General features: G+C 41.7%; 1 protein-coding gene and 1 pseudogene across 3 annotated transcripts in view; both read right to left on the reverse strand.

The window, feature by feature from the left end:
* IKZF3 (IKAROS family zinc finger 3) overlaps positions 1–21,402 on the reverse strand; it is a 115,892-nt gene that overhangs the window by 19,142 nt on the left and 75,348 nt on the right. Inside the window, exons 4-6 of one of the 3 annotated variants that reach the window (XM_053570029.1) lie at positions 16,396–16,656; positions 15,044–15,211; positions 12,239–12,355 (exon numbers count right to left, since the gene is read on the reverse strand). In XM_053570029.1, the coding sequence (XP_053426004.1) occupies positions 12,239–12,355; positions 15,044–15,211; positions 16,396–16,656 (546 nt within the window). Of the gene's footprint in view, positions 1–60; positions 268–12,238; positions 12,356–15,043; positions 15,212–16,395; positions 16,657–21,402 lie in introns of those variants that run through there. The other 2 variants (XM_053570030.1, XM_053570031.1) reach the window with 2 other exon arrangements.
* Positions 9,044–9,515, reverse strand: LOC128570657 (riboflavin kinase-like; annotated as a pseudogene).

Genomic DNA, 21,402 nt, shown 5'->3' on the forward strand with positions numbered 1-21,402 from the left:
AAAGGAAATAAACTGGAAGGAGAAGTGTCCGAAGTCTGACGCGCACTCTGTTGTTGTTACCTGTTGTTACTGCTCGGATTCTTGCCTGGGGCACCTGCTGTGGTCAGTGAAGCTGACACCGGGGCACATTCAAATCTTGCAGTCTTATGCTGAGATGGGAAAGCTCGACCCATCCCCAACCAGTGCCTTCATTAGCAAGAGGAAGTATTAACTAAACAGCCTGGACGTGGTTGGTTGCAAAAAGATAGATGGAGATCTTCTAACCCCCATCAGCCGTGTTTCTGATTCTGAGTAACTGCGTGTGACACCTGCAGACTGATATAATTCTTCTTAACAACTTTGAAAGAAAAAAGCATGTTGCCCCAGATTTACTGCTCTGTTTATGTTAATAGCACTTTTGAAAATAGACACACTCACCCAGATAGCAAGAAATCTACTCAGTGATTTGTGTATTGAAATTCTGAGTGGTTTCCTTCTTTCTTTCTCCCCCCCCCTTTCTTTCTTTTCTCAGTGTGCACCTCTTAGTTTCTGTCTTTCAAATTCTGTTTCTCTGGGCTCTGCACTATCTGTTTCATATGCTCTTCACATTTCAAAATTGTCTCTGTTAAAATTTCTCTGAGCAACACTTCTGTCTGGAATTTAAAGAACAATTTTAATGCATCCCTATTAAATTTCTAATGAAAAATCTGAATACGAACTGCCTATGAATATAGGCTATTTGTCAATCCATGAATAGACCTTTGGGTGGTGTAGGTCTGGGACCTGGAGACACGTTCGAACCACCCGAAGTGCATATAAGAAATACCTATGCCCAGGCCCCTCTGGTTCAGGGGCCTAGGCAACAGTATTTTCAAAGCTCTCTAGATAGTTTTAAAATGTAGCCAGAGGCCCAGCCCAGTGGCTCACTCCTGTAATCCTAGCACTTTGGGAGGCCAAGTGGATCACCTGAGCTCAGGAGTTGGAGACCAACCTGAGCCAGAGTGAGACCCTGTCTCTTAAAAAAAATAAAAGGTGGATGTTGTGGCAGGTGCCTGTAGTCCCAGCTACTTGGAAAGCTGAGGCAAAAGAATCACTTGAGCCCAAGAGTTTGAGGTTGCTGTGAGCTATGATGCCACAGCACTCTACTGAGGGTGACAAAGTGAGATTCTGTCTCCAAAAATAAATAAATAAATAAATAAATAAATAAATAAAAATAAATAAAATGCAGGCAGAATTGAGAACCAGTAGAAAAGTACTTAAGGAGTGCCAATATCTACTCAATTGAAACAGTCAATTGCGGCCAGGCATGGTGGCTCATGCCTGTAATCCTAGCACCCTGGGAGGCCAAGGCAGGTGGATTGCTTGAGCTCATGAGTTCAAGACCAGCCTGCATAAAAACAAGACCCCCGTCTCTAACTAAGGCAAGAGGATCACTTGAGCCCAAGTTGGAGGTTGCTGTGAGCTGTGACGTCACAGCACTCTACCCAGGGTGACAGCTTGAGACTCTGTCTTAAAAAAAAAAGTATGGGGGGCGCCTGTGGCTCAAGGAGTAGGGCGACGGTCCCATATGCCAGAGCTGGCGGGTTCAAACCCAGCCCTGGCCAAAAACCACCAAAAAAAAAAAAGTAAATTGGAATATAGTACAACTTACCTTGGTACAGAAGGTAGTACCCAATTAACACTTCATGTCAAAAGTTCAAAGAGACACCAGCTGCTTTAAATATAAGGCTTTTAATTAAAAAATAATTTTTTTTTTTTTGCAGTTTTTGACTGGGGCTGGGTTTGAACCTGCCACCTCCGACATATGGGGCTGACGCCCCATTCTGTTGAGCCATAGGCGCTGCCCTTTAATTTATTTTTTTAAGGGACAGGGTCTTGCTCTGTTGCCCAGGTGAGAGCACAGTGGCATCATCAGATCTCACCTGAGCCTCCCAAAGTGCTGGGAGGCATGAGCCTCCTTCCTTGATCCAAGGCTTTCAATTTTAATACATGATGCCATCCTGAGGCATCAGCAAACTTTCTGTAAAGGGCCAGACCATAAATACTTTAAATTTTGTAAGGCATATGTAATCTCTGTCCTCATTCTTTTTTAAACTGTCCCACAACACTTTAAAAATGTGTACACAAACACGCTGATGTCTGCATATGGCCCAAGGGTTGCAGTTTACTTCCCCTGCCCTAAGCAAACCTGCTGTGATGCTATAAACATTTTCTCTGTTTTATCATAACTATTTCAGGAGGTCCAAACTCAAATGAAGCATCTATCCATCCATTGCCAATGGCTCTGAAGAAGAATAAACTGGAATTAGTTGAAAGGAGTAGAGTAAAAAGCAAGAAATGACTGCAGAATGGAATTTTCCTCCTCCCCCAGTACAGACACAGATTTGGGAACTGTCAGTATTCGCTGTACAGTTGAAGAGTATGCCGTGTGTGCTGTGTGAAGAGATTCTGATACACAGAAACAACATCACTAATCCATGGTCCCTCATACCTTCATTACCACAAGTGGCCTTGCCCACAGAGAGAAGAACTGGCCACTTTTGCAGTAAATGAGTAACAGAGAAAGACCTCCCAGGCAACGTGTCAAGGATGGGCAGGGTGAGAACAAAAGTCACGTCAGAAAAAGAGAATTCAAAGTATTAAACATCTTTCATTTTTTTATTGGCATTAAAAAAACTATGCCAGTTATTACACAATACGTTATAAAGCTCAGGCTTTTTTTTTTTTTAATTTGGGAATAAAGTGAAATCTGCCACTGAAATGAATAAGAGGGTAATGGTAATGACAATATTTGGTAGACTTGAGTTTCTTGTCAAAAATAATTGTAGGTAAAAAAAAATAATTATAGGTTATAATTGGGTTATAGCTTTCATATGAAAGCTATAAATTGGTTTCATAGTAGGGCTGAGTACACTGGATACTTTTTCTTCCATTCTTGAGATACTTTGCTAAGAAGAATATGTTCCAGCCCCATCCATGTCAACATGAAAGAGGTGAAGTCTCCATCTTTCTTTAAGGCTGCGTAATATTCCATGGTGGAAAGGGAGGGGAGGGGAGGGGGAGGATGGGTGGAGGGAGGGTAATTGGCGGGACCACACCTACGGTGTCTCTTGCAAGGTTACATGTGAAACTTACTAAATGTAAAATATAAATGTCTCAACACAATAACTAAGAAAGTGCCAGGAAGGCCATGTTAACCAGTTTGATGAAAATATTTCAAATTGTATATAAAACCAGTGTATGGTGCCCCATGATTGCATTAATGTACACACCTATGATTTAATTAAAAAAAAGAAAAATAATAATTGTAGGTGCCACAGAGATAAATCATAACCTCTACTCTAAGGATTACCAGTGATTTGTGTAAATGACAATAAGGGTCAGGATAAGGGCCTGGGTGGGGGTATGGCTAGTGGTAAAGTACTAAGACTCTGCTGGCCAGCAGTTGTCAATAATTGGCACTTTAGTGATGAGACACTGCTATTGAGTAAAGTGGGTCAAATTCTGTCCAGTATAGGGATAGGTTAAAAATGACCAAACAGGAAACTATTATATATATTATTTCCTTTCACACAAACCACCACCAGATATGGCACTACCCAAAGCCCAAGAGCAGAGAAATGAAAAACAAAGCCTGGAATTTGAAATAAAAAGTGGAGAAGAAGCAGCTAAGTTTGTGTTTTAACTAGGAACATTCATTCTGATTCAAATCACTCTGAGAAGATTAAACCCAAGTAAGGCTCCCTCCCCTACCCCTGTATTTATTATCAAAAACATATTTATAATGAGGCTGGGCTCAATGGATGCCTGTAGTCCCACTGCTTTGGGAAGCTCAGGTGAGAGAATCACTTCAGGCCAAGAGTTCAAGACCACCCTGGCAACATAGTGAGACCCTGTCTCTAAAAACTATAAAAGAATTAGCTGGGCATGGTGGCATGCACCTGTACTCCCAGCTACTCAGGAGGCTGAGGTGGGAGGATCACCTGAGCCCAGGCATTAGAGGTTGGAGTGAACTATAATCGAGCCACTGCACTCCAGCCTGGGTGACAGAGCAAGACCTTGTCTCTGAAAAAAAAAAAAAAAAAAAGAGGAAGAAAGAAAAAGAAAAAGAATATATACTGAAAAGGGAATAAAGAACAGTACTCTGCATATTTTTAGCTTTTATCTCCATTTTACCACTATTCTCATTAGTCTCTTGTGGTCCCTCCTCTCATGGCCAAATCATCACCCAGGACTTACCCCAGGCATCAGGCCGCCAGTCTGGTTTTCCCATTTGTTTCTTGGTAGTCACTATTTTTAATTTACCAAACTCACTATCAATCAGAACAAGCAGCTTTCTGAGGACACGTAATCAACATCCTCTACATTTGGGAGGATGCTGAAGTGTGGACACGTTGACCTAAATAACCGTAATTAGGGCACATTTCTAAATGGCAACCTGCTGAGATAACATCACCTTTTATTCCTGGTTACCCACCAAGCTGGTCTTGACAGTTATTTCCAGGTAAATCTGTAAATCAGTGACAGTGCATGACATATGAAAGAATAAAATTCCACCGTGTTCATGGATGAACATATTTTGAGGCTTGGGAGGAGACGTTCCCATTTCCACAACTCTGGTTAGGTTGAAAGAAATCCTCTGAAGCTAATCTAGAGGACACCTGTTCACCCACAGCCTCTTCCTGGATCACTTACTCAAAATATCAACTCCAAGATTCCAACCTTCATTGAACACACGCTAGAGATTCAGCTCACTTTTACTGAGCCAACTATGTCTTCCAATTGGTAAGCTAGACAAAGGCTAATTTTCAATTGAGTGTGGTGCACTTTCATTTTCTTTCCTAAACTGTTAGTCTTTTGCCTTCCAATTGCTGGAGAGCTGATGCACAATACCACTAAATGAGTACCCTTTATTTTTTATTTTTTTTAAGACAGAGTCTCACTCTGTCGCCCGGTGTAGAGTGCTGTAGCATCATAGCTCACAGCAACCTCAAACTCTTGGGCTTGAGCAATTCTCCTGTCTCAGCCTCCCAAGTAGCTGGGACTACATGCACCCACCTCCATGCCTGGCTAGTTTTTTCTGTTTTTAATAGAGACGGGGTCTCACTCTTGCTCAGGCTGGTCTCGAACTTGTGAGCTCAAGCTAGCCACCTGCCTCAGCCTCCCAGAGTGCTAGGATTACAGCCAGAGCTACACTGTGTTTCTTTAAAAACAAAAGAAATGCTCTGGAGTTGGGCAGTCTCTTTGGGATCACACTAGGAATTTAGGCCGTACACTAAAAAGAAAAGAAGAAAAAAGAGGGCTACTGGGTTTTGGTCCTCTGCTCCAACTTTAGGACCCAACTGTCTATTTATATAGTCTCGACTTGTTATTTCGCCGCATCATGTCTCAGAAACGTAAGTAGAGAGAAACCAATTTGGCAAGATAGTAAGGGAATAAGATAATGGGTTTAAATGACGGAATAGGAAATCCGTCCCTGGGTGGTGTTTGGCAGTTTAACGTTGCAAGGGGTGGGTGTGGGGAATATGGGCTGTTGGCAAGAAGCAATTCGTACATTTGGTTCATGAGAGAGCATAGAAGGAGTGGGACTATAATTGTGGATCAACTTCCTTTCATATCACTTGCTTACTAAACAGTGGATATACCAGTTTTCATTAGCAAAGTGATTTTTAGAGACATGTTGAAAAAAGAAATAATAAAATGTAACACAAAGTCACAATTACAGAATAGGTTACTATCTTTATTCCCTTGCACAAGCCTTAATAGTTTGCCTTGTTTTTAGTTAGCTGTTTCCATGATGCAATTTCTAGCTCAAAGTCCTTGCCGATTTAACTATATAATTATAATTTAATTCCACGGATGTATTTTGGCTTTGTTCAAAATCTTTCATTAGATCTTGAAGTGTTCAATGGAACTTAAGTGTTCAATGGTGTTCCTTTCTCTTCTACGGTGTGGTCAGTCAGTAGTAGCTAATGGAGAGTGGAACAAAATGCTGTTATTGTGCAATAAGAATTGTCTAACAAGAGATTGCTATCAGACAGAGGTAGCTGCTAACACAAATTACATAAAACTGTTGGCTTTGCTGAGCAAGTAAAATGAATACTACCTGTGGGGTAGTACTGATTTTTAAAAAGTACAGGTTGGGAAAATAGAGAAAAAAAATTTTTTAACATTTTCCTTGGTCTGCCACATTAGTGCAAATATTAAGTTTATTTTCAAACCCTCACGCTTGTGTCAGCTTCCCTGAGACAATGAGAATAAAGATGAAGGGTTTTGACTTCTAAATCCATAAATGATTACTTTAAAATTTTATGATTGCTAGAATTCGTGGTTAGACAAAATTACGTCCCGCTACAAGTGTTCATAATTTGTGTGAAATGAGACTAAATGAATCTCTATGCCTCTATGCCAGTTGTTAGCCCCTTCTGGAACAAGCCTCGATCCTTCTTTTCGTATACACTCCAGTAAGACAGCAAAGCAGAACTGGAATATTTTCATGATGTCACTGGTGATGTCTGGCTTAGAAACCTAGCCTGAAGTAGTAATATCACATGTGTCTCTATTAGACCTCTGCGTTATACTTATAGATCAAGTGTCTTGTTGGATGGTGAGTTCTTGAAGGGCAGGGGTTTGGCTGGCTCTGTTGGCTCACTCTTGGAATCCTAGCACTTTGGGAGGCCAAGGCAAGAGGCCAGGAGGATTGTTTGAGGCTAGGAGTTTGAGACCAGCTTGAGCAACATAGAGAGACCTTGTCTCTACAATAAATTTTAAAAAATTTAGCTGACCATGGTGGTGAATACCTGTAGTCCCAGCTACTTGGGAGACTGAGCCAGGAGGATCACTTGAACACTGGAGCTTGAGATTGCAGTGAGCTATGATTATACCACTGCACTTTAGCCCAAGTGACAGGCCCTGTCTCAAAAAAAAAAAAAAAAAAGGATACAGGCTTCATTTTTAGTCCTCTTTACAGTTTTGATACACAGTCTGGCACATAGAGAACTCAACAAATGCTAGCTGAATAAAAGGAAATGACTGGCAAGGCTGAAAGCCTTGTTGCTCAACTCCTGTCTTCCTTCGCAGGCTGGTCTTCACTCCAAGACCTCTTCATCTGTCTGCAAGGCCCTCACACTATGATGCACTTCAACTTACAAGACGCACTTGACAGTGAGTGCTGCCTCTACAGATGTAATGCAGCATCGTTTCTGTAAACATGACGGATGATGGCATACGATCAGTCAGGCTTGGAATGGAACACTATTCCACACCAGCCTCCCAATCTTAAAAAGGAAACATAAATGGAAATCATATAGGGATCAGTAGCAATAATTAAAAGATTGGCTTCTGTCAAATTAAAAAATTTTCACATTTTAGATCTCAGGAAAAATCATGGACACCATTGAAATATAAAGGATACTATGTTGACGGACATGCAGTATTTATATTTGATTAAGCTGTGACTTTACACATTTTGTAAACTGAAACCACCATTACAATATATATGTTTCTTTAAAAAAGTCAAATCTTGTTGACTTAGTTAACCTTTTTTTTTTTTGCTGAGACCTAAAGTTTCATGAATCCATAGAACCACCCTATGAAATGCAAATTAACTCAGCCTCTGTATTTCAGCCTTTCCTGAATCATCTAATACCACTGCAGATAACTCAAATATTACTTTGCATACTTTTCCTAATTTGAAATTCTGAAAAAAAAAGTGGGAATTGGAAGTAAGGTGGTGACCTTACTTCAAAATATATATATATATATATATTTTTTTTTTTGAGACAAGGTCTTGCTCCGTTACCCAGGCTGGAGTGCAGTGACAGGGTCATAACTCACTGCAACCTTGAACTCCTGGACTCAGGAAAATCTTCCTACCTCAGGCTCCCAAGTAGCTGGGATACAGATGCTCACTACCATACCTGGCTAATCCTTAAATTTTTGCAGAGATGAACTCTCAACTATGCTGTCCAGGCTGTTCTCGAACTCCTGGCCACAAGCAATCCTCCCACCTTGGAATTACAGGGATGTGCCACCCAGAATCAGGTAACCAACTTCCCCCTTATTTCCAGGAGGGTGTGTCTATTAATATGTGTGTTACTATATTTCTTTTGCTAACCAGATAATATATAACCTTTAAGAAATACAGCAATCAAGCCAAAAAGTGGGAAAAAAAACCTACTAGCTGATGAATGAATAAATAGATTGTAGTAAGTCCGTACAATGGAATATTATCCAGCCACAAAAAGGAAGGAGGTACTGAGACACGCATCAACATCGATGAGCTTCAGAAACATCATGCTCGGCTCAGCGCCCGTGGCTCAAGCGGCTAAGGTGCCAGCCACATTCACCTGAGCTGGCGGGTTCGAATCCAGCCTGGGCCCACCAAACAACAATGACGGCTGCAACCAAAAAATAGCCGGGCATTGTAGCAGGAGCCTGTAGTCCCAGCTACTTAGGAGGCAGAGGCAAGAGAATCGCTTGAGCCCAGGAACTGGAGGTTGCTGTGAGCTGTGATGCTACAGCACTCTACCCAGGGTGACAGCTTGAGGCTGTTTTAAAAAAAAAGTAAAAAAGAAACATCATGCTTAGTGAAGGAGCTGGACACAAAAGGCCACATATTGTGATTCCATCTGGACATGTATGTGGAATGTCCAGAACAGGCAAATCCTCAGAGACAGTAAGTGTTAATAGAGTTGTGGGTGCTTGGGGGGGAGGTCAAGAGGGAGTGACCGCTAAGAATACAACATTGCTTCTGGGGTGACGAAAATGTTCTGGAATTAGATAGTGCTGATGGTTGTACAACCTTATGAATATACTAAAAATGGCTGAAGTGTGCACTTTATTTTTTTCTGCCTTTTTAGTGGTATATTTTAATCAACGCAGTACATAAAAAAATCATGATGGGTTTAATTTGATAGGTGAAGTGCAATATGGTAACTACTACCATACTGTTTAATACCAGTGGAAGGAAAATGATTTTTAAAATATAACCAAGATGAGACTGGACAGTTATAAACAGTGAAATGCTAGAAATCAGTGAATGGATAAACAGGATAATATTTTATCAGTGGCCATTCATTAGTCTGCTTTTAGGAACCTGAAAGACACTGTCTTTTTTGGGTTTCAAATGTTCTGGTAGATCTAATCATTTCTTAGCTTCTTCAGTATCACCTTGAATTGCTGAAATAAGGGACTCTGAAGAATTAAAGTCTTTTTCTGGTCTGAGGTAGCCAGAGATGGCCACATTGAGAATTTCCCCGTAGAAGTCCTCTTTGAAGACATGCAAGACGTGAGCTTCCTACAGCCACGGGCTTTTTTGTATTCTTGAGGAACGGGTTCCAGCCTATGCTCACCACCAACTTGTGGACATCTTCACTTCCAGTGCTGGCCCAACCACAATATATGCCAGTGGATGCATCAGCTGGGAGATTATCTACTACTTGCTCAGGAAGATTACCTGGGTGGTGCTGCTCGGAGCCTTATCCAAAGCCCGGCACCACTTGGCCCAGGCAGAAGTACAGCAGGTGCCTCATGACGCCGTCGATACCAGCTGCCGTTGAGACGGTGCCCGGACCCTCAGACCAGCCGGGAGACTCCTGCGTGAGCTCTGCCAGCCAGTGGCTGCACCAGGGGTAGGGAGTTGCTGATGACATGCCCCGGTGGGTCCCTCACGCTGCTGACCCAGCTAAGGGAAGCTACCCAGGGACTCTGAACTGTGCACTTTTTTTTTCTTTTTCTTTGAGACAGAGTCTCACCATGTTGCCCTCAGTAGAGTGCTGTACTGTCACAGCTCACAGCAAACTCAAACTCTTGGGCTTAAGCGATTCTCTTGCCTCAGCCTCCCGAGCTGTTGGGACTACAGGTGCTGGCCACAACGCTGGCTATTTTTGTTGTTGTTGTTGTTGCAGTAGTTGTCATTACTGTTTAGCAGGCCCGGGCTGGGTTCAACACGCCAGCCCCAGTGCATGTGGCCAGCGCCCTAACCACTGAACTACAGGCACTGAGCCAGAACTGTGCACTTTTAAAAAGGTGAATTTTATAGTATGTGAATTACATCTAAAATTTTTGAAAATAAAAAATAAGGCTTATCACAAAAACTTAAGCCCTAGTGATTTTTCAGTAAGTCACTGAATTTTTTTTTTCATGCACACTGTGGAATCCCAGTCAGTCAATGAATTTTGATGAGTTTCAATTTCCTTACCTCTAAAAGGAAGAGGTGGGATGAGATGTTCTCTTTCATCTTTCTAGATTTAAATAGGATTCTATTTGGAAAATCGTGGATTTTCATAACCCCGGGAATTTCTCACAGTAAGCTTGGCTTATGTCTGAAATGTGGAATTGCCAAGTAGAGATGCTGGTGCTCTGTCACTGGGTAAGTACTGCTCACGTGAAGCATGTTACTTTAAGAGGTCAAAACCCAAGTGTTAAGTTTGTTTTTATTTTTTATTTTCGTTCATTTATTTGGGGGAGATAGAGTCTTGTCTCACCGTGTCCCCCTGGGTAGAGTGCCGTGGCATCATAGTTCAAATCAACTTCAAACTCTTGGGCTCAAGTGATTCTTTTGCTCCAGCCTCCTGATTAGCTGGGACTATAGGCGCCCCCCACAAATATATATATATTTATTTATTTATTGAGACAGAGTCTCACTTTGCTATCCTGAGTAGAGTGCTGTAGCATCATAGCTCACAGCAACCTTGAACTCTTGGGCTCAAGGATCCTCAGCCTCAGTTTTTCATTTTTAGTATAGCTCATGAGCTTAAGCAATCCACCCACCTCAGTCTCCCAGTCATGAGCCACGGCTCCTGGTCATTGACTTTTTTTGTTTTTTTAAGAGATAAGGTCTCACTATGTTACCCACGCTGGACTCAAATTGCTGGGCTCAAGGGATGTTCCAGCCTCAGCCTTCCAAGTAGCTGGGAATATAGGTGCTCATCACCAGGTCCAGCCTGTTTGCATTTTTAAGGGAGTAAAGTATTTCTCTTTAGAAATAAGGAGGAAAGTCAGGCTCAGTGGTTCATGCTTATAATTCTAGTTCTCTGAGACCAGTGGATCACTCAGTAGTTCCAGGCCAGACTGAACAAGAGAGACCCCATCTCTACTAAAACTAGCTGGGCATTGTGGCTGGCACCTGTAGTCCCAGCTTCTTAGGAGGCTGAGGCAAGAGAACCACTGTAGCCCAGGAGTTTGAGGTTACTGTGAGCTGTGATGCCACCACACTCTACCCAGGGTGACAGAGTGAGACTCTGCCTCCAAAAAAAAAGAAAGAAAGAAGGAGGAAATCCAACTCCTTGATAAAACCAAAGATGCCATCAGGATAAAAAACAGAAACAGTGCAAACTAAAAGAATTCAGTTGGCCAGCTCCTAACACTGTTATTTGGACTTTATCTGAAACAGAAATTTCCTCTCATTCAAGATGGGAACAGTTTCAATACTCATTTCTCCATAAGGACATTTGCACTAGACTGTTTATTGTAGCTCAATTTACAATCACTAAAATGTGGAAACAACCTAAATGCCCACCAACCCAGGAATGGATTAACAAGCTGTGGTATGTGTACACCATGGAATACTATTCAGCCATTAAAAGAGATGGAGACTTTACATCTTTTGCATTAACCTGGATGGAGGTGGAACACATTCTTCTTAGTAAAGCCTCCCAAGAATGGAGAAGCAAGAATCCAGTGTACTCTATTCTAATATGAAGGCAGTAGATGACCTAATACATGGTAGGGGGGTGGGGAATGAGGGCGTAGAGGGAGTGAAGGAGGGAGGGGGTTGTGGGTTTCACTCAGAGTAAAAGCCAAAGTCTTTAGGAAGGCTTATAAGACCTGATAAGATCTGATTTCCCATTTCCTCTCTGGCTTCATATCCCATTACTCACTCTGTTCCATCTGCACAAGACTATTGACAGGTCTTCAATTTGTGCCCCAGGACCTTTTCATTGCTGTTCCCTAGTTATCTGCAGGGCTCACTCTTCCTCCTATTCGGTCTATTGAAATATTACCTCCCTGAAGCCTTCCCTAACTCACCCTCACCCCTCAATACCTCCTTCATTTTTCTCAATAGCACTTAACAACCTTCTAGCCTTCTAATAGATAATTTGCTTATTTACTTTGTTTATAATCTGTCTGCCGTGATGAAACTATGAACTCCCCAAGGGCAGGATTTTTTGTCTTGTTCCTTACTAACCTATCTGGCCTTCTAGGACAGCAGATGATCACTAAATGTCTATGGAATGCGTGTGTTGCATGAACTCACCAGTGTCCCCCAAGTCAGTGCTTGAAAGAAAAGTGCGGCATCGCTCCTTGTGCTCCTCAAGGGAACTTCTCTGCTTGTAACTCCTTCCGCAAAACTCACATTTGTAGGGTTTCTCAACTGGGGGGAGAGCACAAGGAACGCTCAGTAACCCCCAAGGGTTACGGGAGTTCCGTACAGAGGGTACGTTGGGGCTCTGTGACCACAGTTCATGCCAGTGGACTTGGATACTCTTAAATTTTATCTTGCTTTCAAATTTATTTAGCTGAAATAAGGTCATGGTTTATGATTAATTATTACGTCAGGGTATTCTTCAAAAGGATCACCTCCTGTCACAGATGAAAGGATTTGGACTTAATGATTTTACCATTTAGCATAGTGTTCTGACTCCAGGTCAAATCTTGTTTCTTCAGGAAAAAGAAAATAGGGCCCTTTATTCTTCAAGGAGAGTATATGCAATAAGAATAAAATAGGAAGAAACTCCTTATTTTGTGATGTCCATCGACTGTAACTAAGGAATGCTGGAGTTTGTTTAAGTTAGCCATTCTACTAGAAATTGATGGCCTTTGGGGAATATTGACATATTTAAATAAAGTTAGCTTGTCCTTACCAAGTGGCAGTAGCAAATAGGCTATAGTTTAGATTAAACGATACAAATTGAGCTAATGAAGGATATTTTTGAATAATAGAAATAAGAATGAATTGCAAAAATGACTTCATCTAAATATCTAAAATGAAGCAAAAGTTTCTTCAAAAGTTTACCCATCCAATCGAGGATACCTTCATCCTCCCAACTCCCCAAATGCTTTATTGCTGGAAATATGTTAAGTATATCTACTCTGTGAAAAGCTAGCCTTTTTTATTTTTTATTTTTTTGAGACAGAGCCTCAAGCTGTCACCCTGGGTTGAGTGCCGTGGCGTAACAGCTCATAGCTACCGCCAACTCTTGGGCTTAAGCAATTCTCTTGCCTCAGACTACAGGCACCTGCCACAACGCCTGGCTGTTTTTAGGTTGTAGTTGTCATTGTTGTTTGGTGGGCCCCGGGCTGGATTCGAACCTGCCAGCTCCAGTGTATGTGGCTCCTGCCCTAACTGCTGAGCTACAGGTGCTGAGCCAAAGCTAGACTTTTTATTTGTTAATAAAATATATTCAGTAAACGTGTCAGAGTTTTAGGGACTGCAATTTTTATTTTCTAACTTCTCTTGAGGTTTGGGGATTTAAAGAGCTAAAAGGTCTTTATGACATCCCAAATTAAAATAAATGCAGGTTTGCTAGGGCTAAAAATGTTAAGTTTCTGCATAATTTGAGGTCATTTAGAATCTGTCTAAAAATGCCTACTATTGTTTCTTACTTCAAAAAGGCAACAGAACCATTCTAATTTTTTTAAAATAAAACCCATCCTTAATTCATTACTTTGAAAAATGAGCTATAGGCTTTGAGCCTGTAGCTCAAGCAGCTAAGGTGCCAGGCACATACCCTAGAGCTGGCGGGTTCAATTCCAGCCTGGGCCTACCAAACAACAATGACAACTACAACCAAAAAATAGTCGGGCATTGTGGCGGGTGCCTATAGTCCCAGCTACTTGGGAGGCTGAGGCAAGAGAATTGCTTAAGCCCAGGAGTTGGAGGTTGCTGTGAGCTGTGATGCCATAGCACTCTCTACCCAGGGTGACAGCTTGAGGCTCTGTCTAAAAAAAAAAAAAGGAAGAAAAGAAAAAGAAAAATGAGCTGTAAAAGAAAAGAAACCTTTCCTTTGCTACTTAAGATTTCTCGTGCTAGGTTTTGCTGAGGCTGACTTGTTTAATCCCAGTCTCTGAATTGTAACCAGTTTCGAGTTTGAGGCTGGGGTTTAGTCAAAGCAGTAGATGTGGATTAACATAAAAACAAAACTTTTTTTTTTTTCAATTAAAATTTTGTCAGATAACATCAAGAACATGAGGTCCCAAATTTGAAAAAAAAAAAAAAAAAGAAAAACCTCAGTCTTATTTTTCTAAGAGGGAAATTCTAGATGTTGAAAAAAATATTATCTTTCTTGGTCAAAATAAGGAGTAAAAACATCAAAAGGGCACATAGCTTTTTATGAATCCTCACTGCTGCTCATCTTTTAGAGATTTAAAAATAAGTAGGCTGATCAAGACCAACAGTTGGGTTTAAGAAAGTTAGCCCAGAATGACCAAAAAGTAACTACAAATAATGATTTATATCTGGATTACAGTTTTTCATAATTTACAAACTGTGTATCATTTACTTGTCCAGTCTTCTGAGTGGAAAGTGTGTGTCTGTATTAGGAATAATCTTTTAATAAAGTTTACCATCAAAAAATGGGCTGGGCATGGTGGCTCACACCTGTAATCTTAGCACTCCGGGAGGCCAAGGCAGGAGGATCACTTGAGCCCCAGAGTTTGAGGTTGCTGTGAGCTATGATGACGCCACTGTATTCTAGCGGGGAGACAGTCTAAGACTGTGTCTCATACAAAAAAAAAAAAGAAAGAAAGAAAGAAAAGAAAAATACTGATGGCTGTAATTTCTCACAAAAATTAAAACAAGTCTTTTTGTCAAGCAGGTTCTTTCTGTCTGTTGTTCTCCAGGGAAGTAAGGATGGTGGGACGATGATCATCTCCACTGAGGCAGACGGAGAGCAATTAATGCCTTAATGGAAGTGTAATTAGCCCTAGAGGTCTCTGCTGTTGTAACCCTTCAGAACAAGAATGACAGATTAAAACCTCCATGCTTAACTCTTTCTAGTTTTCACACCAGGCCATGCGGAAGGCGGTTACTAGACATGGAATGCTCATTTCTCTCACTTACCAGAATGTGTTCTAAGATGCCCCGTGAGTGCATCTCGTCTCTGGCACGCATAGTTGCAGAGGTGACACTTAAAAGGTTTTTCCCCTGTGTGCAGTTTAATGTGGCGGAGGAGGTTACCTTTCTGAGTAAAAGATGCCCCGCACTGATTACACTGGAACGGGCGTTCACCTTGAAAAAGGACAAAAAAGATTTCTGATCACTAGGCAAGTGGAGATACACAGGCACAGATTAGATGCCTCTGGCCAAAGCTCATCTTTCAGATAGTTTCTGTTCAGAATGGGATCAGGTGGGAGCTGCATTGCAAGGCAAGCTTAGACTTATGGAATCTTCCCATATGAAAGAAAAAGCACTCACCTAGCAAAGCTATTTTAGGTATCATCTTGTCTTGAATCAGAGCAAAGAAACAAGAGTAGCTCTAGAAGTGCTTTCTAGATATAAGTTTTTAACATTACTAAATATTCCTTTTGAGTATAATCTTCCTTGGGAAAAAAGTCACCGACTAACTCCCTAAGTGGAGGACCAGATAGTCTTCTTTTTAAAGTCTCATCAGCTGTCAGATGGAATCTATTGGCTCAGTGGGGTTACTGCATCTGCATGCATTCCTATAGACTATCTGTTTATTGTCTGAAGATAAATTCTTTAAAACAATATCCTTTCATCTGCTAAATCTGAACCCAATATAGTAAGGAGATCTGCTTTTAATAAAAGTGTTATGCAAAAATACAGGAAAGATGGCTAAGAAACATAATCAACTCCTACTTCTAAATGGGAAGAAAAGTATTTAGCTGACCTAGAACACTGGGCTCTCTACATTCTTTTTTTATTCATAGCTTTTGCAATGTTTGCCAAATGCATGGCAAAACAGGAATAAAAAAAAAATCACTGAATAGATGATAATGCAGAGAGAAAGAGATGCATCAGAATTATAGCAAAAATCAACGGGAGTAATCGAAAGTCCCAAATTCCACCACTTCTCACATGGCTGCATTAGGATAGTTTTCAGAAGAATGAATAAAAATGGCCAGGCACAGTGGCTTACACCTGTAATTATAGCACTCTGGGAGGCTGAGGTGGGAGGATCGCTTTAAGATCAGGAGTTCGAGACCAGCCTTGAGCAAGACGTGAGACCCTGTCTCTACCAAAAATAGAAAAGAAACCCTGTCTCTGCTAAAAATAGAAAAATTAGCCAAGCGTGGTGGCATACACCTGTAGTCTCAGATACTTGGGAGGCTGAGGCAGAAAGATTGCTGGAGCCCAGGAGTTAGAGGTTGCAGTGGGCTATGCACTCTACCCAGGGCAATAGTGTGAGATTCAGTCTCAAGAAAGAAAAGAAGAAAAAGGAGACTATTTACCAGTATGGCTCCGCTTATGAACCATTAAGACATTGAAGCTAATGCAGGATAATCCACACACATCGCAGTTCATCTTTCCACTGGTTGGCCTGCCACTGTCACAGGAGACAGTATGTCTCTCCAACTTAACGTTTTCATATTCATTATATTCTCTTGAATAGCTGTACGGAATGTCAGGCTCTTCTGCATTTCCCATGGGTTCTGCCTTTAAAACACTCTCATCTCTTTCACTGTATTCATCTTTCACTTTCATCGAATCATCTGCAGGGAAGAAAATGCAAGAAATGAACAGTGACTGTACTTGGAGCAATCAAAGCAGCTCAGAAAGCCAAGATCCACACGTGGCAATTAAATGCCAAAAGAAGCCGACAGAACACTTACAAAGCAAGAGAACACAATTAGGATGATCACACGTTTTTGGAAGTCAGACCCACAGTCAGAGGAAGACACATACTCTGAATAAAAATAGGTAACAGACTATCCAACAAATCAGAGACTATAGGTTTTAGTTAAGACTGGTCAAAGTGACTGCAAAACCAACATTTTCAGCAACTCTTCTCCAGCACTGGGAGAGATGAAAGGTTCTCAGATTTAATACCTTTTTTTCTTTTGATGTGTGTGTGTGGCTGAAGTTTAAAAAGTAAGGTCATATACCCTTAGGTTTTCTTTGTTTTGTTTTTGTAGAGACAGAGTCTCACTGTACCACCCTTGGTAGAGTGCCGCGGCATCACATGGCTCACAGCAACCTCCAGCTCTTGGGCTTACGCGATTCTCTTGCCTCAGCCTCCCGAGCAGCTGGGACTACAGGCGCCCGCCACAACGCCCGGCTATTTTTTTTGTTGTTGTTGTTGTTGCAGTTTGGCCGGGGCTGGGTTTGAACCCGCCACCCTCGGTATATGGGGCCAGCGCCCTACTCGCTGAGCCACAGGCGCCGCCTCATACCCTTAGGTTTTAAGGAGAAAAATACTATTTAAATTTTCCAAATGCGTCCAATTTAAGTCGTTAGGATTGAGAGTTGAATTTATGAGAGTTGAAAACCAGGGTTTTTCTGATTTTAAGCCAAGCTTTGCCTCTTCACCTTCCATGTATAAGAATTGCTAAAACACATCTTACCTCTCTCCCTTGGAACTGAAAAAGGCACAACAGTGAATCTATAGAAACCTGTCGGTACTAGTGAAATAGTGTCTAGAAAGATAAAAATAATTGTTTTTCTAGATATGGGGTCTTACTCTGTCACCCAGGCTGGAGAGCAGTGACTATTCACAGGTGAGATGATAGCTTCCCGTGGCCCTGAACTCCTGGACTCCAGTGATCCTCCTGCCTCAGCCTCCCAAGTGGCTGGGAGTGTATCGTGCTTCCACACTGGACTAGGAAAAGTAATTCTTTAATGTAACCTAAGGAACCACTTCCGTGATGCAGGTAAATGGGGCTCAGCCTAAATAAGGGCAGGGATACATGTACCCAAGTTAGGGAGACTGAACGCAAGACACTGGCATTGTAGGATTGAATAGGAAAGGAGGGACTGGACTAAGTAATTTGGCTAACCAAGTATATGGTCTTCAAAAGAGTTGTAATATAAATACATACAATTATTTTAAAAAGAGCTGTAATATTCTTATGCTGAAGAACATGAAAAATGAAGACATAGCTCTGTGTTGTGGTGGGCACTTGAAGTCCCAGCTACTGGGGAGACTTGAGGCAAGAAGATCACTTGAGCCCAAGAGTTTGAGGTTGCTGTGAGCTATGATGTCAGCTCTACCCAAGGTGACAAAGTAAGACTGTCTCAATTAAAAAAAAGAAAGAAAGAAATGAAGACAAATTTATATACTGACACTAACAAAACCTAAATTTTTACCTGATATAATAATAATAAACATTTGTAAGAGATTTTTCTTATATACTTAACATATTTTAAGAAAAAATATGCTGGGCGGCGCCTGTGGCTCAGTGAGCAGGGCGCCGGCCCCATATACCGAGGGTGGCGGGTTCAAACCCGGCCTTGGCCAAACTGCAACAAAAAAATAGCCGGGCGTTGTGGCAGGCGCCTGTAGTCCCAGCTACTCGGGAGGCTGAGGTAGGAGAATTGCCTAAGCCCAGGAGTTGGGGGTTACTGTGAGCTGTGTGACGCCACGGCACTCTACCGAGGGCAGTAAAGTGAGATTCTGTCTCTACCAAAAGAAAAAATATGCTTCTTTTTTCTTTTTTTTTTTGAGACACAGCCTCAAGCTGTCACCCTGGTTAGAGTGCTGTGGCATCACAGCTCACAGCAACTGCCAACTCCTGGGCTCAAGCGATTCTCCGCCTCCCAAGTAGCTGTGACTACAGGCGCCTGCCACAATGCCCAGCTATTTTTTGGTTGCAGCCGTCGTTGTTTGGTGGGCCCTGACTGGATTCGAACCCGCCAGCTCAGGTGTATGTGGCTAGCGCCTTAGCTGCTTGAGTCACAGGTGCTGAGCCATGCATACTTTTTCTTTTCTTTTTTTTTTCCAAGTATATATGGCAATTTATTATAATAGAATTGCTGTAAGTGGCATTTCACGTCAGTGGATTAAAAGAATCAACATATGGTCTTGATCAATATATGGAACAATCATTTATATTTTTGGAGACAAAATGCAGTTAGCTTCCTACTTCATAAAACTAAAAAATTCCAGAGGAGTTAAGAGCTAAATTTTATTTTAAATAATCCATACATATAATTAAAATAAAATTGTTTTTTTGTTTTTCTTTTTTTTTGATCACTATTTATTTTGTTTCATTTTTTTATTAAATCATAGCTGTGTACATTGATATAATCATGGGGCATCATTCACTAGCTTCACAGACCGTTTACCAAGTTTCACATATACCCTGGTAAGATGCACCGCTGGTGTAATCCCACCAATCCCCTTCCCTTTACCCACCTTCCCCCACCCTCCCCTCCCTTTCCCCCTTCCTCCTATTCTTAGGTTGTAACTGGGTTTTTCTTTTCTCTTTTTGAGATAGAGTCTCCCTCTGTGCCCTGGGTACAGTGCTGTGGTGTCATAATTCACAGCAAGCTCAGATTCCTGGGCTCAAGCAATCCTCTTGCCTCAGCCTCCCAAGAAGTTGAGACTACAGGTGCCCACCATGATGCCTGGCTAGTTTTTCTATTTTTAGTAGAGATGGGGGTCTCACTTTTGCTCAGGTTGGTCTCAAACTCCTGGGCTCAGGCAATCCACCCACCTTGGCCTCCCAGAGTGCTAGGATTACAGATGTCAGCCACCGTACCCAGCCAAATGCTTATTTTTTCAGACATTGGTCCTTAGAAATACGAAGTTGTACATCCCCATGAAGAATCACAAATCGATGGAATTTAGGGTTGGCAGAGAATTTAGAGACCCACTAATCCAACCTTCTTCTCTACTGGACTAGGAAATCTGGGAGCAGAGACCTTTTCAATGATGTTTTTCCAAGGTTACACAGCCAGTTACTTGCAGAAGTGTGACTTGAATGCTCATCTTAACCCTGAACTACCAATCACTTGGATTCAACCTCACACGCTAGACACATGAAGTCTACAGGCCTTCTTAACCAACTATATTCCACATCCTTCCATCAGTGGTATAGATGTTAAAGCCCAAAGACACTCTGAAAAAAAAAAAAGATATTAACAAAAACCACACCCCTTCCAAAAAACATCAGTGAGTGTTGCTCCTGTAGCCACGCAGGAGGAAGTCCAACTGCAGCTGTGCCTGGCTGGCTCCCTTTAACCCAAGTTTCAATTTTCACTTCTATCAAGATTACCTTTCATCTACAATAACTGTGTTTGCTTAATAGAGCAAGACAGGGCCTAACCACCATCAGAGGAGCCATGGCTGTGACGCCGTTTCCCTGCTTCTCGCCACAGTTCACGGTTCACAACCTTTCACTCTTCTGCAGAGATGTGGGGCTGCAGGATAACATTCAACGTTTTAATCCTGCCCATCCTTTGTAGCTGGGTTATCCACCTACATGAATGGATATCTGTTTTCCTCCTTTGGAAGAAGTTCATTTCTTTCTTTCTCTGGCCAGGTCTTGCTTACCTTCATATGGAAGTGATTTGCTTAAGTTAAAAAAAAAAAATTTTTTTTTTTAAGGGAAAGATGCACCTGAGGCTTATACCCTCCTCCCTTCCTGCATCCCTCCAGCTGTGGGTAACATCCCACCAAAGCTTGAGTGGCTCTTCAGTTTGCATGTAGGCGTTGAAAAGAACCTCAACGGAAAATTTCAGCTACTGAAAACCAAAAACAGCAGACAGAAAGGGCCAGCAGAAAAAGGATCCTTTTTATTTTGGTTAGAAAATGTGAGTAGTAAAAGACTCGGGCCACTCCATGGCCATTGAACATTAAAAAATAGTCAGATCAATGTGCTGGATCTTTCTGAAAATATTAGAAAGCTGCTCCTTTCCTCGGAATTTTGGCCTTAGTAGCCCAGACCTGGAACTCAATACTTCACATTCCTGGCTCAAAATCAGATCTTGGCTTTAGTCCTTGAGGACTTAGCTCTAGAGCAAGGAAGATGGTATTGGAGACCCAGGGCCCTAATGGAAAGCAGAAGAGTCACATGTACTGGGCATTAGGGAAGTCCTTTGGACTTGCTGGAACAAAAACGTTCCTGGTTGCTGGTTTGCCTTTGGAGTCTTACCAGTTTGAGATAAATCACCTGGATGACCTCTCTGCATGGTTATTGGGGACCAGCAATTTATTATGGTTTGCTATGTGAAGGTTAACAGAGTTAGATATTAGAATAAATTAGAATCTCAGGTATGAATGAGATTCCTGAGAGATTTGGAAGCTTAGCGCCCAGCCACCAAAACAGCGGGGAGAGATACAGTCTGCTTTAATAAAGAGATTCTCACTCTAGTCCTTGGAAGACACTGGGAGCAGAGAAAAGGTGGGCATTATACTTAATACCCCTAGAAAAGATGACTGAACATGTCTAAAATCAAACTTATCATCTTTGAAACCAAGTTTGCTTCCATTAATAATTTATAACTTATTTATATTG

This window comes from Nycticebus coucang, chromosome 18 (assembly GCF_027406575.1).
Source record: "Nycticebus coucang isolate mNycCou1 chromosome 18, mNycCou1.pri, whole genome shotgun sequence".
Classification (NCBI taxonomy): Eukaryota; Metazoa; Chordata; class Mammalia; order Primates; family Lorisidae; genus Nycticebus; species Nycticebus coucang.